Genomic DNA, 15,361 nt, shown 5'->3' with positions numbered 1-15,361 from the left:
CCGGTTCTTTTGAGGGAATATGATTATTTAATTGAATTTAAAAGTGGGGAATTATTTTTTAAACGTGTTTCATTTGACTGATTTGAAGTGATACGTGAACGCTGATTTAAGGGATTGATAAATTATTTCATCCACAATAAAAGCAGAGATAAATGAGTATTTGGAGACTATTTACCATATTGCCCTTGCCTTTTGTTTCTTCTCAAACCATGTGAGAGGTGAGTTATGGTGTGTGATTGTTGAGTGCGGAAGGGGAAGAAGATGAGGTGGTTTGGGGTGTGGTTGTGGTCGTAAGAGGTGTTGTGGTGGTGTCGTAAGCGGTGTTGCAGGGTTGCGTTTGGATGGCATGGGATGGCACCGGTGTCGTGTTAAAGCTGGGATGCACCGGTGTTGTGTTGTTGAGATAGAGGGAATGACACCGGTTACGTAACCGGTGCCTTGTTTTGTGAAGGACGAAACCGGTTACCACACCGGTGTGGATGGTTTTAATTTTTTTTTTTTACTTTTCTTTACTCTTTTTTTGAACTTTTTTTTAAACTTTATATAAATTTTGTTTAAAATTTAATTGTTTAACTTTCTTTTAAAATTAAATTGTATAATTTTTTTTACATTCATAAAAAAATAATTTTTTTTATTTTAAAATTTTATATAATTTTAATATTTTTTAATTTGTAACATCCCATTTAATAGTTTCTCACACTATCAAACAAAACATTATATCATGATCAAACATAGCAGATAGTAGGGATAACAGTCATATACACATAGTATATAAGTCTGGTACAGTCCTTCAAAAGTCACATGCAGATACACAAGGTGAGAGTTGGCGTAAAAGATACTAAGCTACACAAATCCCAACAACAAGACAGTAGCAACCTACAACTATAGTGAACACTCCTAGCAAGGCTTCAATTCCTGCTCAGGAGGGAGTATCTCCATCTGGTTTTTGCTCTGCTCACACCAACCATAGGTGATCATTGAAAAAGGATAATATGCAAAAGCATGCAAACACAAACAAGAAGTGTAAGCCAACTGAAATGAGAAACACCGTTGCACTTCACAATTTAGAAATATCATTCATAGCATGTAATTCAATCATAAGTTCTAGACTCGATATCCGGATTGTGTAAGCAACGTTGGAACTCTTGGTGGCTTGCACCTGCAACGGTTCCCAAACTCTGCAGAGTCTGGACGCATGGAGTATTCACCCGACCGTTCCCAGGGTAAGTCCCCTTCATGTCTAAGACTTGATCAAGTCCAACGACGAGGACCTCCTGCTACTCCTCACGACATAATCTATTCTGCTCTATCTGAGCTTGAATGATTATTGGAGTTTCAGGATACCAACCATTATAGATTCCTTACATCCTTACACACACTACAATACCAATTGGATTTCCCTTGAAATTCCATTTTTACCTCATCTTCTCATGATTTGTATTCATCCAATTTAATCATACAATACTCAATGGTAGCATTCCAACCATACATGGCCTAAGTTGCACAAGGATACATTAAAACATATATTTTCACCAAAGAAAAACAGAATTGGAGCACTACTACTGCATTAGCTCTCGCTCAGGCTAAAAAGTCTAGCCTAGGCGAGAGGTTATCTCGCTCAGGCGAGCCAGTCTCGCATAGGCGAGACACTAACAGTGGCAAAAAAAGAAAACCTGGGCGAACTCTCGCTTAGGCTAGGCTGGTTCGCCTAGACGAGATCGTCTCTCGCTCAGGCGACTCCAGCTCGCCTAGGCGAGACTTCGTGCAGGAACAGAGGTGCGTCTCCTGGTGTTTTCGCTCAGGCGAGACTCACTCGCCTATGCGAAAATACCAGGTCACGAACTTGTTCCCACATGCAGTAGATCAGTTTTCCTTCAACACAATTCAATTACTCACCAAATCATACAATTCAAACATCAATTTATCAATCAATCATGCAATTCAGACTCATTCACGGATTCTCTATGAAATTTAAGAAAAGGGGGTTAGCTTCCCTTACCTCTATAGGTTTTTAACTAGTTAGAATCCTTTCAACCCAGAGCTCTTCAATTGTACAACCTAATAAGCTGGAAATGCAGGTTCAGAGAATGAGAATGATAATGGTTCCCAAAATTGACTCAATAGCAAGGGAGTTCTACAAATTTCGAATTAAAGAGGAAAAATGTAAAGGTTAGGAACAACTTACATGGAGGAAAATGAATTGTAACTGAGAGAAGAGATCATGAACTAGCCTCAGGTTTGGACTCTGCAACAGAGGAAGAGTGAATTCAGATTTTTGGTAGAGAGAAGGCAGAGGAAGAGGAGGGGGAGAAGGGTGCAAGTGAAGTGTAATGAAATTCAGTGATGTGGGTGGCAGATAGAGAAGAGAGATTAAGGGCTGAAAATTTGGGTTCTCACATAATTCGTATTAATTATAATTATTTTTATAACATCAAATTACAAAATCATTCTCTTTTTCCATCAAGGGTATTTCGGTAACTTTCTAATTCTATCTATTTTTACAATTTATTTTATCTATCACATCAATCAAATCTTTCACTAATTTTCATAAAACTTATCTCCAAATCCATCTACTTTACCCTCTAAATCCACTCAAAAAAATGCAAAAATTCATCCACCCAAATCTACACAAATTCATCCTCACACTCTCTCCCATATACATCCCCCTAAAGGAACACACCCTTAGGGTGTGTTCTTTTGAGATGATAGATTTGAGAGAGAGTAATTGGATGAATTAAAGTGGCTTTAGAGGTCAAATTTGTGTTGTCTCTTTTACGTAGTGTTCGTTTGTGTGAATTGCACTATTCAACCAGATTTGAGAGAGCTGATTTTAGTGATATAGTACATTCGTTTTCGATCATTTGAACGGATATGGGAGAGCGTATTAGGGGGATGGATGGATTAATCCATCCCCTCAAAACTGCGAAGATAGTACATAATGTTTAGACAGATGACGAAATTGTCCCTTTGCTCTCATTTCCATGCAAGTAGAGCACATGTCAGATTCCTTCCTCTACCAAGATTCCCTGGTCAACTGATCAAGATTCCGTCCTGCACTATTTAATTTTGGAAGATCAGTTTATATTGGAAGCACCAGTGTGATTGTGAATGATGGCCCGACTCACAGTGGTGTTTTGAGAGGTGAGTTATGGGGTGTGTGTGTGTGTGTGTGATTGTTGAGTCCATGGAGGGGGAAGAAGATGAGGTGGTTGGGTGTGGTCGGCGAGAAAGAGGATGAATGGGTGGTTGTGGTTGCACGAGGTGGTGGGGTGGTGATATGCACCGGTTAGCTAACTAGTGCTGCAAGTGTGTGTTGAGTGGATGACACCGGTTACGTAAGCGGTGCCTTGGTTATGAAGGGAATGGCACTGGTTACGACACCGGCGTTGTTGGGTATTTTTTTTTTCACGTTCTATGTTGTTTTTTTTTGCAGGTGGAAGAGTTGCTTGTAGGTTGCCGGAGTTGTCGGAGGAGTTATGTGTCTCCACAACTAGTGAAGGTGGTCGGTTGGAGCTGTTGGTTTCTTCGTCGGAGTGAGTTTTTTTTTTGTGGGGTTTTGGGTGCAGGAATGTTTGTCATTTCTCTATTGTTTGTAGCGTTTGCTGCTATAGGTTACTTTGCTTTTGGTGAAGAAACTCAAGGGGTTATCACTACCAATCTTGGACCAGGTTTGGTAATTGCTTTGGTGCAGTTGGGTCTTTGCATCAACTTGTTCTTTACTTTTTCGTTGATGATGAATCTGGTGTACAAGTTGGTTGAGAGACATTTGTGTGATTCTAAGTACTGTTTGTGGTTGAGGTGGTTGTTGGTGTTGGGGTTAGGGATGGCAACGGGGCGGGGCGGGGACGGGTTTCGCTATCTCATACCCATCCCCGTAGAAAAAATCATCCTCATCCCCAAACCCAACGGGTATCAAACTTTTATCTCATCCCTATCCCACCGGTAACGGGTATAATCTCGTACCCATACCCATACCCGTTTCCTTATTACTTCAATATAAATTTTAATTATTTTATAAAATAATAAAAAAGTACGGTAAAGGAAACATAATATTATCAAAATATTCAATATTTGGAGGATGATTGTTTCTTCGATATCAAATATTTGAAATAAATTATAATTGTTTACATTTAAGATTAGAATACCAAATAAAATTTCATTAGAACCAAAACATTAATTAAATTTGCAAACTGCAAACATTAATGAAACTTATTTGATAAAATTTAAAAATATTTTTAAAAAATTTAATGGAAAACAAATATTCAAATTAAAATATATTTTAAATGTTTGTTTACTTCAATTTTTTAAATTCTAATGAATCTATTTTTTTATACACTAATAAAAATGATAATACATCACTTAATCAAAATGACACAAATAACAAATAATAAACATAATAATAAAATTTTGACAAAATATTATATCTTTTGAACTCCAATATATGTTAGATGGTGATAAAAAAATATTCATGGCAATTACATTAAACTTTGATATTGTAGTAAATGAAAGTTATTCATATAATTATAGTGAAAAAATTACAATATGATTGATATAATGAGTTAGAAAATAAAAAATAATTAGATAAAATGTAATGAAATAGTATTCTACATGATGAAAATAAACATTAAATAAAAATATTAAAAAATTAACAAATGTGTGTCTTAAAAATAATTTGAGAAACTATTGAAAGAAATCGCACAAAGGAAAACAAATGTATAATTAAGGGTATGATAAGATGAAAAATACCTTAGACATCTAAGAACACTTTTCAAATATCAACATATATACTCAATGGTTGAGAAATAATTGTTTTAGCGAAACAAAAGAGTTATTCAAATGAAACAAAAATTAATAAAAATAAGTAATTTTTTTATATTACCTAGTAAATGAAAGGTTTATGCTATTGAACACTTAAATTGAGAGTATTAAACATACTCATGTGAAAGGAAAATATATAATAAATAAAAATATTAAAAAATAATAGAAATATTCAAATATGAGACATAAAATTTTAATTGACATACATAATTTTAACATAATTACATAAATGTTATGATAAGATGAAAAATATATTGCAGATACAAATGAGTTTCTTAACAAACCAAATAATTAGAAGAAATAAAAAATTGAAAAAAAAAATATATATATATATATATATATATATATATATATATATATATATATATATGGTTACTTAATTAATTGTGAATATTTTAATAATTTAAACGATGATGGAGATATGGCGATGACAAATATTATGGCGGGGATATGTACATCCCCATAACCATCTCCATACCCAATTGAAAAAGTCAGGGATTTCCCGTCAAAACAGAGACGGGTTCAGACAATACCTACGGAGACGAACTTATTTGCCAGGAGACGAACTTATTTGCCATCTCCATATGGGCTAACTTTGGTGGCAATTTTTGTGCCTAACTTTGCAGATTTTTTATCATTGGTTGGTAGTAGCGTCTGTGTTATTCTTAGCTTTGTGTTGCCAGCTACGTTTCACTATTTGGTGTTCAAAGAAGAGATGAATTGGAGTTGTCTGGTTTGTGATGGGGCAATTGTAGTTTTTGGGTTGGTTATTGCAGTCACAGGAACCTGGTCTTCGTTATTGCACATGCTTCGCTAAACAACACAAAAACTCTTCTTGTTACCAAATACTACGTACTTAGTCAAGAGTTTCATAAAACAGAGGCAATTTATTTTTTGGATGGAGAAATTTTTGAGTTGCTGAGACCATTTTTATTGGAAGTGCTTTTTAAGGGTTTTTCTATTAATACAAATATTGTTTTAACACAACCTTGTACACATTTTTTTAAAATTAAAGCGAGCTGGTTTTAGAAACGCTACTATTATGAGGTTTCTAGGCGAGATATCAATGATATCATTTTGGTTCGTAATCGTGTATTGTTTACTTAAATTACTGATCATAGTAAACCAACTTTGTAAAAGGTTTGACTTTTCTCTCAAAGGGTAAACATGAATTGTATCTATTTCTATATATCATAATAATGGTTCTAGTTCAAATATATGATATATTATTTTTTTTTACCAACTTTTGGTATAATAATTTTAATAATATATTGACATTATTGATGATTATTTATTTTATTATATTTAAGAGATATATTAAACTTCTTAAACATAAAACTACGAAAAGATTAACATTTTATTGTAGTACTTTTTTGACATTAATAAAAATTGAAATTTTTTATTTTTCATTCTTCAGTTAATTTTAATTATTTTTATGATTAAAATTAATTAATTTAGGAATTATTTTAAGAACATCAATTAAAAAAATTTATCTCTTTTTACACAAGGGTATTATGGTAACTTAATAAATATATCTATTTTAACAATTAATTTTATATATCACATTAATCAAATCTCTCACTAACTTTTATAAACTTATCTCAAAATTCACTCACTTTATTCTCTAAATCCGTTCAAAAAAATACAGAAATGCATCCACCTAAATCTACACAAATTCATCTTCTCACTCTCCCCCATAGAAACAAAGCCTTAAAGAATTTGGAGGTGAGAGTGAGTGAATTTGTGAGTGAAGTTTATGAGAGTTTATGAATGAATTGATTAATATGATAAATAAATAAAAAAGTTTTAATAGGTTAAAATATAAAATTACCATTTTACCCTTAAGATAAAAATCAAGATATTATTATAATTATATATATATATATATTATTTATTATTATTATAAACCTAATACATAACACTACACCACCCACTATGTAAATCCAAACTCACACTCATGGGTCACCACAACACAACGCAAGCAAAAACAAAAATGAGTCTATGCACATGAAGAAGAGATTACACTATAGGGATATAATAGTAAATCAGTGAATAATTCCTGCAAATCACTTCTAAAGTGGTGAGATGAAATAAAGAGCATATCTCGCAAATCAACTGTATTCCTCTCTCTCCTGAGTTCATTCAAAAGAACACAAAATCTCCTAAATCCATCTCTTCTGATCACTTCAAACAAAAAATTAATAGGAACGAACACACCCTTAATGATATGATAAATAATTTTTTTAATAGATAAAATTTTTAGAATACATTTTTTAATAAATATAATGTAATTATTATTATTATTGTAAATAAAACACAAAAATAATTTATATGATATCCCTTTCAAAGTTGAACACAAAATCAGTTTTCATGTGAGGAGAAATGATTCTCTCTCAAACTCACAGCCAATAGAATCGGTTCTCATGTTGTGGAATTCAAAACCAGTTTCTCTACACCCGGTTTCTCCAACTCTCTCTACACCTTCATAATCGCTTCTCATTGCATGCCTTACCTTACCAAGATATACGCCGAGAATAGAGAGCAACGCAAGGATGTAGGAAATCTTTCTATTTCACGAATTTACATGCATCCAATTACTATATGCATAGTCAAAAGCATCTAAGATAAGTTAAAATTTTTCAAATAAGTAACAAAAATTTATGTATATGCTTAGGTTCTTTCTTTCTTTATATTTTCATTCATATGAAAATCTTTCATTATTTCTCAAAGTATATAACAATCTCTAATCCATATCAATCTCTGAAAACAAATACAAAACTTACTCGCTCACTCACCCTTAAAAATAGTATATCACTTAAAGCAAATACAATATCAATGAATTTTATTATCGTCTATTTACTTTTTTCTTTCTCAATTTTACATTCTTCTTCTTTTTATTTGTCCATCTTACAAAATTGTTATTATTGTATTTAAAAATATTAGCATCACTAATTATATATATTATGTGATTAACATTAAATTATTGAGTTTGTTGTATTTTTCTGCTAATAAGTCATTCAAAGCACTGTAAATATCAAGACACTCAAAGTTGCTGAATTGTTCGGAACCACAAATGATTTTCCTAATAAACTTTGTAGTCCTACATATATTTACAATAATTATATAAAAGTAACTATTACTAGTAATATATAATAAACAAATTTGCTTCTTGAGCAAGTCATAAATCTTTGAGTGAGTCGTAACTCATTGAGTGAGCCTATGAAAATAGGCTCTCAAGGATATGGTCGTTAGGCGAAAAAAATGGTTGTTGGATAGAAAGTAAATTTTAAAAAGTTAGTACCACAATGTGATTTGGGGTCATTAGGTGATAACTGAGTCGTTGGGTAAAAATATGAGATTTTCTCTCTAGTGGAGGGTCGTTGGTGAGACAGTTCCCCATTGGACAAAAATTTATTTAAGAAAAAATGTAAATAGCTTCCGGGTATCGGTCATTGGGTGAGCAAGAAAAGTCGTTGGGGCGAGCATGTTATTTGATAAGGCTATTGTATATTATCGTTAAACAAGGTGAAGTGTCACTTGGTGAAAGAGAAAGGATTTTAGAAGGGAAAATGAGATATCTTTTGAAGAGAATAAGTGTTATGAGCTAAGTAGAGCCTGGGAAGTAATAGAACCTATTTTGTTGTGAATAATGGTTATGTATGGAATATGTATAAGGTATTTCAAAGGAAGAAATGCTATAATGTGTGATTTAGGTGGTGTATTCAATAAATGATTCATTGACGAAATTATTCAGACTCTACTATATCTATTCTAACTCACATAGAGGAGGAAAATATCTAGATGGGAAGAGTCGATGAAAGTTCCTATAGCAGGATTCAGTGTGAAAAAGAACTAATCTTGCAGGCTATAATGAACTAACCCTATAATGTAAAGGAGATCGAGGTCTTGACATCTTTTTAGATAAAATAGGATGTGGTAGTAATTACCAAAATTTACTGAGCGTTCAAATGATAAGTGCATAGTCTTTGATATTTGATTCAACGCGTAAGTCTTCCGAAAGTAGTCATATGGCAAGTCATTTGTATTTACATGACATGAATGTAATTGATGAAGTTAATTGCTGCTTGTGATGTATATTATTAAATGTTTTATATTTACTAGCTTACCTTAATTTTGTGGTGATTATTTTTATCTAATATGATCCTATATTACACGAGAGTGAAAAATCATGTAGATAAAAAAAATTTCAATAATCAGAAATTGAAAAGGCTTCACAGAGTATAAATAATTTTGTCTGTATATATAGATACCGGAGTATGATTTTGTTTATATTTTGTGTTGAAAAATTTTATTTCATTAAAGGAATGTAAACTAATATATATATATATATATATATATATATATATATATATATATATATATATATATATATATATATATATATATATATATTACCGGTGTAGTTAAATTAGGTTAATATCGATGAAGTAACTCTTAAAATAAGGATGTTACAAAAGTGAACCTCGATTGTAATTAATAATTACTGCAAACAATTTATTTTTTAAATATAATTTTTTTACTAAAATTTTATGCAAAAATATATACATGCAAAACAAATGTTTAAAATTCATGATAGAAAACATTATACAATTGTTCCATGTTAAAATTTGATAACGATTTTTTTCAGACATAGACATACTCTCTCTACACGTGTGGAAACTCAACTAAAAACACCACCACATGGTTAGTAATGTTCAACCTCACAGAATTGTTCATGCAATTCAAACTGGTAATTTGCAATAAATATACTAAAATATGGACAAAAATAAAGGGCTAGAATGTGGAAATGTGCACATTCTGGAAGAAAACGAAATACGACAAGAAGAGACAGGTCAACTTTAGCTTGTATGACCAATATGACCAATCCTTCCAGAGAATCCTATAAAGAGGAGTAAGGTTATTTACCAAAAAGAAAATTATTTGCTGACTATTTTTTTTGATAAAATTTTTATAAATAAAATTAAATAGATTAATTTTTATGTTTTAATAAAAATGAAATAATAAAATATTACTTCTTTTCTATCTCAGAAAATAGTTTCTCAAATTTTGTAAAAATATTATTACCCTTACCAAAATAAAACAGCAAAGAATATACTTTTCTAAATGAACATATAACATCATTATTGTTTTTATTTAACCAATACTATTTGTAGCTATTGTCAATTTTTTCTGCTTGACTGTCTGTCACGGAACAAGTTGCACAGCAGCAAAATTTTGATCATCCCTCACGTCATTGTAAGTTAAGAATTAAATATAAACATTATTTATTCCATTTTTTTTTTCTATTTTTCTTTATCATGTCACTTATTGTTTTCATCGATCGTTCCCCCTTTTATTTTATACTTTATAAAAAATGTAAATGTTTATCCCATTCTAGATATATTTAAATGGAGGAAAAATAAAGAAATTAATGTACATAATTAATATAGTAAAACATAAAATAATAAAAAAATTATTTACAGATACGAATTTGTCTTTTAGTCGTAGAAAAAACGTAATGACAGTTGGGATCTAATTAATCCAAAATAAACAAAAAACTGATAAAAGATCAAATAAAGTTTAAAAGTGACTTTTTTAATTTATTTTTTTACTATTTGATTTACTTAGTTTGGCTTGTGGTTGCAATCAGCCACGTAATCAAATCGCTGATCCCATTTATATGTAATATTATATACTTTAAATTAATCAATAACTAGGTAACATAATAAATTATGAATTATGTCCGAGAGGATTTTAGTATTTGATTATACGTTAAATATATTTTATTTCTTAAATTCAGACGAGGAATTGAAATTTTGATTTTACGTTAAATTTGGATATAATTTGGTATTAAATTTTAAAACTAAATATAAATATAATATTTTTAACATGTTTCAATTCAACTATCAAAATACTATTTAATACGGAAAAAAATATTTACGCAATTGAATTAGAAAAAAAGTTTATTCATTTATATTTTAAATTTAAAAACTATAATTTTTCAAAATTTCATCAAAAAATGAATTTCAATTTTAAATTTGAATTTGAATGTAAAAAATAAAAACATATTTAACTATTCATTATATTATATATATATATATATATATATATATATATATATATATATATATATATATATATATTTTCAAAACATGAAAAAAAATTAATATAATATAATTTATTTATGAATAAGAAAGCAACATTAATATATAATATAATAATAAACATAAAAACAAATAATATTTGCTTAAGATTAATCAAAATCGTTAAAAAAACACAAAATGATCCATAAATCTAACATCAAATATTGAAATTTTATATTTAACCAAAATTTAGTCTATCTAATTTTTATACTTAATTAGAATAATTTCTTAACAAAAGAAAAAACAAAAGACTAAACCAAACAGACAGGTAACTGGGGCACTCAGAATTACAGACGGATTCCTGCTCCTAAAGATGAACTGTATACCATTTCAATTCACATCGAATCAACGCAGCTTGCAACATTTTGTTGGTTTGTGATAAAGTAAGGATACACATTTTCACCTCAACATGCATCCTCCATCACCATAAAACCAAAGCTTCACCATTGTTTTTTCCAATCTTGAAAGAAACAAACACTCTGTACTTTCTTCACATGGCTTCCCACAACCTCAAAATCCATGAACAGTGCTCTGTTGCTCCTCCCTCTGCACCCCAAACATCCCTCCCTCTCGTATTCTTCGACATGTTCTGGCTGAGGTTTCACCCTGTGGAACGCATCTTCTTCTATTCCCTCCCTGTAACCCATTCAAACCCATCCATTTTCTTCACCCAAGTTGTTCCAAACCTCAAAACTTCACTCTCTCACACCCTCCAACACTTTTCCCCTCTCGCCGGCAACATCCTGTGGCCCAATGGTTCTTCCAACCCCGTCGTTCAATACACCCCAGGCGACGCCGTTTCGGTGGTGCTTGCAGAATCCGAAGCCGATTTCGACCACGCGTTGGACAACGCACCCAAAGAAGCATCAGAGTTACGTTGTTTGGTGCCCAACTTGGAATCTTCTGATTCTCATGCCTCTGTTATGGCTATCCAAATCACTCTGTTCCCTAACAGAGGGTTCGCCATAGGAATCAGCACTCACCACGCCGTCCTTGATGGAAAAACTTCAACTCTTTTCATCAAAGCTTGGGCTTCTCTGTGTAAAACCAATGATGATGATTCATCATCAACACGATCTTTGGCTCCAGAATTGGAGCCTTTCTTTGACAGAACAGTCATCAAAAGCCCGAATGAGTTAGGGTTCAACTTATCACTCGATTTGGCTGAGCTCGTAACCAAAATGTTCCCAGGTGAAAACAGCGACGAAAGATGCTTGAAGCTTCTACCTTTCCCTCCAAGATTGGAGGATCAGGTTCGAGGGACATTCATGCTCACGGTAGCAGATTTGGAGAGATTAAAGAATAGGGTGCTGTCCAAGTGGGACAGTGTAGACGACGTAGTTGAAGCAAAATCAAACTCAAACTCGAAATCAACTTCTTCAAAACCAACCAAACTGTCGACTTTTGTTGTAACCTGCGCTTATACTGTGGTTTGCATTGCGAAGGCCTTGCACGGAGTTGAAAAAGAGAAAAATAAGTTTTCTTTTACGTTCACCGGGGATTGCAGGGCCAGGTTGGAGCCTCCGATTCCTGAAAACTACTTTGGGAACTGTGTGTGGGGGAATTTGGTGGATGCTAAGCCATCGGCATTTATAGAGAAGGAAGGGTTTGTTATTATTGCCAAAAGTATTCATAGTAAAATAAAAGATATATTAGATAAGGGTGTTTTTCATGAAGTAGATGATGTTCTTCCTAGATATGCAGCTTTGGCAAAAGAAAGAGTTGAGATGATAGCAACTGCAGGGTCTAACCGTTTTGGGGTTTATGGGAATGATTTTGGTTGGGGAAAGCCTTCAAAGGTGGAGATTGCATCGGTTGATAGAGCCCTAACAGTTGGATTGGCAGAGAAGAGAGATGAGAAAGGTGGTGTTGAAGTTGGGATTGTTCTGAAGAGACCAGTGATGGAACTGTTTGGTACTTTGTTTCATGGAGGATTAACATATGAGTGATGTATCTGAAATTGAAGAAACTGCACACAACTTGCCCTTTTCTTCCTTATCGCAAACCCAAAAGTCTTACGCATTTGCTACAAAAAATTTCTTTCTGTGATTTTCATCATCATATATCTAGTTTGTTTTTTTTCAATTTTACTTTCTACTAATTTTTTTATTTACTTGTCTACAATACTATATAAAAAGTGAAGTTAAAATATTCATACTTGATCATTGGTATAAACAGTTTTTTATTTGTACTAATCATATATCATCTCTCTATAGCTAAATGAAATGGTGGTCGCAGTAACATTTTTCTCTCTGGTTTGTTTGTTTGTTTACCTTTATCCCTGGTTTTCATTTTGATGGGTTATCGATGCAAAGTGTACCCGATGATTTTTCTGAGAAAATAATAACCTTTTCTTTCTCTTTTTCTATTGGTTAAAAGTTTAATACAACAAAGAGAAATAAAGATTTATTTTTCCAAAATAAACTCGTTTCATAATTTTTTTAAATAAAATTACTTTCATTTTAATTTCGAAAATAGACATGTTTATTATTTATGTTGAAAATTCGGTTTTCAAATAACTACGTGAAATAGCTCCCACTCCTTTTCTTTTTCAATTTTAGTTTTGAACAAAAATTAAAATAATCACACTAGAATTTGACTTTCTGGCAAATTAAATTCTCTGGATATTCTCATGTTGAAATATATCAGTAGGAATTTGATTTTTAAAGAGCTGATTTTTTTTAAAATTGTAAAAAAGAAGGAAAAAGAAAAACTTGCTGTAGGTAGAATACATCATTGAGAAGCCCTTCCCAAACATCAAATTCTCAACCTATGAACAATAAATGTGTTTAATTTAAAATTAAGTAAATAAATTTATTTAAGAAATTGTTTTTTAAATATATGTATTTTGAGAAAGAATTCTAAAAATAAAATAAAGATTTGATTAAACTACGATAACCTATTTAAGTTTTGTTATTTTTAATTTGTATTTAATATATTTGATTTTTCTTCTATCCATCTCAGGTAACTTTTTTATAACTCTTTTTGTCAAGTTCTTTATTATATTTTCCACTTGTTTTAATATTTTTGACCCCTCCTCTTATCCTTGTTCCCAAAAATAAATAATAGAATAATAAAGAATTGACCTATATTTAATTTTGTAATAGGTAACTAAGCACAAATTCACAAATTTGCTCTTTTGCAGATCAAAACTGGGAATATTTATCTGAAGTTTTTAATTTCATTTATGTTGTTAATTAAATGTATATCGAATAAAATACGAATGAGTTGAATTCGTGCTATGTCTTAACTCTTCTCTGTTTGCTTCAATTTGAAACAGGAAAAGGAAGTTAAAATATAACATATTTAGAGTCAAGGAGGAAACCTAATATTACTCCGGGGCATTTCATCATCTTAAAATCAAATAATATTATCAATAAAAAAAAAATATGAATATTTTCTTCACAGAGGAAAATAAAAATATATACTTGTTTTATTTAACTTTGTTTGAATAAAAGGAAATAAAAATTTTAAAATAAATAAATAAATTATAATTAATTAAATTAAATTTAGTTGACATTTCAAACGTGTCTCTCGGTTAAATAAATATGAAACAAGAACAATCTTGTATAACTTACTAATCTAATTGATTAGGCTGATCACTTGAGCCAATAGATTCCATACCTGAATTTAATAATTGATTAGATTATTTTCCTAATTAATTAATCTTATCAGAAGCAGTCTTGACTTTAAAAATCAACATTGTCCCTCATTGTGAAATACAAATTTTAAAATTAAAAGGGGAAATTACTAAGGGTTTGAGCTAGAACTTTGAATTTCACCAAGAATCAATTAAAATGGGTTTGAGCTTAAGGCTTCTTGCATGACAATAGGATTCGGGTGTAAAATTTACACTCCCAAATGTACCCATTTCATTTACTTTTTGAATTTCTCAATTTGGTATCTTGTTATCACTGTGTAGGTGATCTTGATGTAATTATGTGTAGCATTACATTAGGAAGTGTTTCTTGATGCAATTGTATGTAACATTGTATTAGAGAAAGTGATTCTTGATAAGATTATCAAGTTCTTGGTGTTTTAAAATTTAAGATTGTTAAGATGCACTTAAAATCTAATAAAATCTATTTGATGTAGTGAAAATGCCAAGTTACTAGAAAAAAAAACTAGATGCAAATTTATGTAAATCATACCATTATAAAAATTTTGTATTTCTTGTATTATTCTTTTATATCATTGTCTATATCTCAATAATTAGTTAGATATTTTAATTGCGAATTATGCACGTCTCTTTTTTTGATTGATTAGACAAAATTTTGAAAACTTATTTTGAAAATGAAGAGGGATAAACTCTTGTACACAATCAATTCACTCCCTCTTATTTATTTATCTTTTTACATAATTAATTATACTTATAACATAATTAATTATTATATACTTAC

The 15,361-nt window shown here is 30.9% G+C and overlaps 1 protein-coding gene across 1 annotated transcript; it reads left to right on the top strand.

The window, feature by feature from the left end:
• The first annotated feature begins 11,217 nt into the window (after window positions 1-11,217).
• On the top strand, window positions 11,218-13,156 carry LOC114184900 (phenolic glucoside malonyltransferase 1-like). The gene has a single exon (XM_028072288.1). The coding sequence runs from the start codon at window positions 11,456-11,458 to the stop codon at window positions 12,908-12,910; it is 1,455 nt and encodes a 484-aa protein (XP_027928089.1). The 5' UTR covers window positions 11,218-11,455; the 3' UTR covers window positions 12,911-13,156.
• The last annotated feature ends 2,205 nt before the right edge of the window (window positions 13,157-15,361 follow it).

The sequence above is a fragment of the Vigna unguiculata genome, chromosome 5 (assembly GCF_004118075.2).
Source record: "Vigna unguiculata cultivar IT97K-499-35 chromosome 5, ASM411807v1, whole genome shotgun sequence".
NCBI lineage: Eukaryota > Viridiplantae > Streptophyta > Magnoliopsida > Fabales > Fabaceae > Vigna > Vigna unguiculata.
Note: the sequence above shows the minus strand (reverse complement) of the source record. Positions and strands in the feature narration are given on the sequence as shown.

Excerpts from the sequence above, each read along its gene's own strand:
- LOC114184900 (XM_028072288.1), top strand. The coding sequence starts at position 11,456 with ATGGCTTCCCACAACCTCAAAATCCATGAACAGTGCTCTGTTGCTCCT.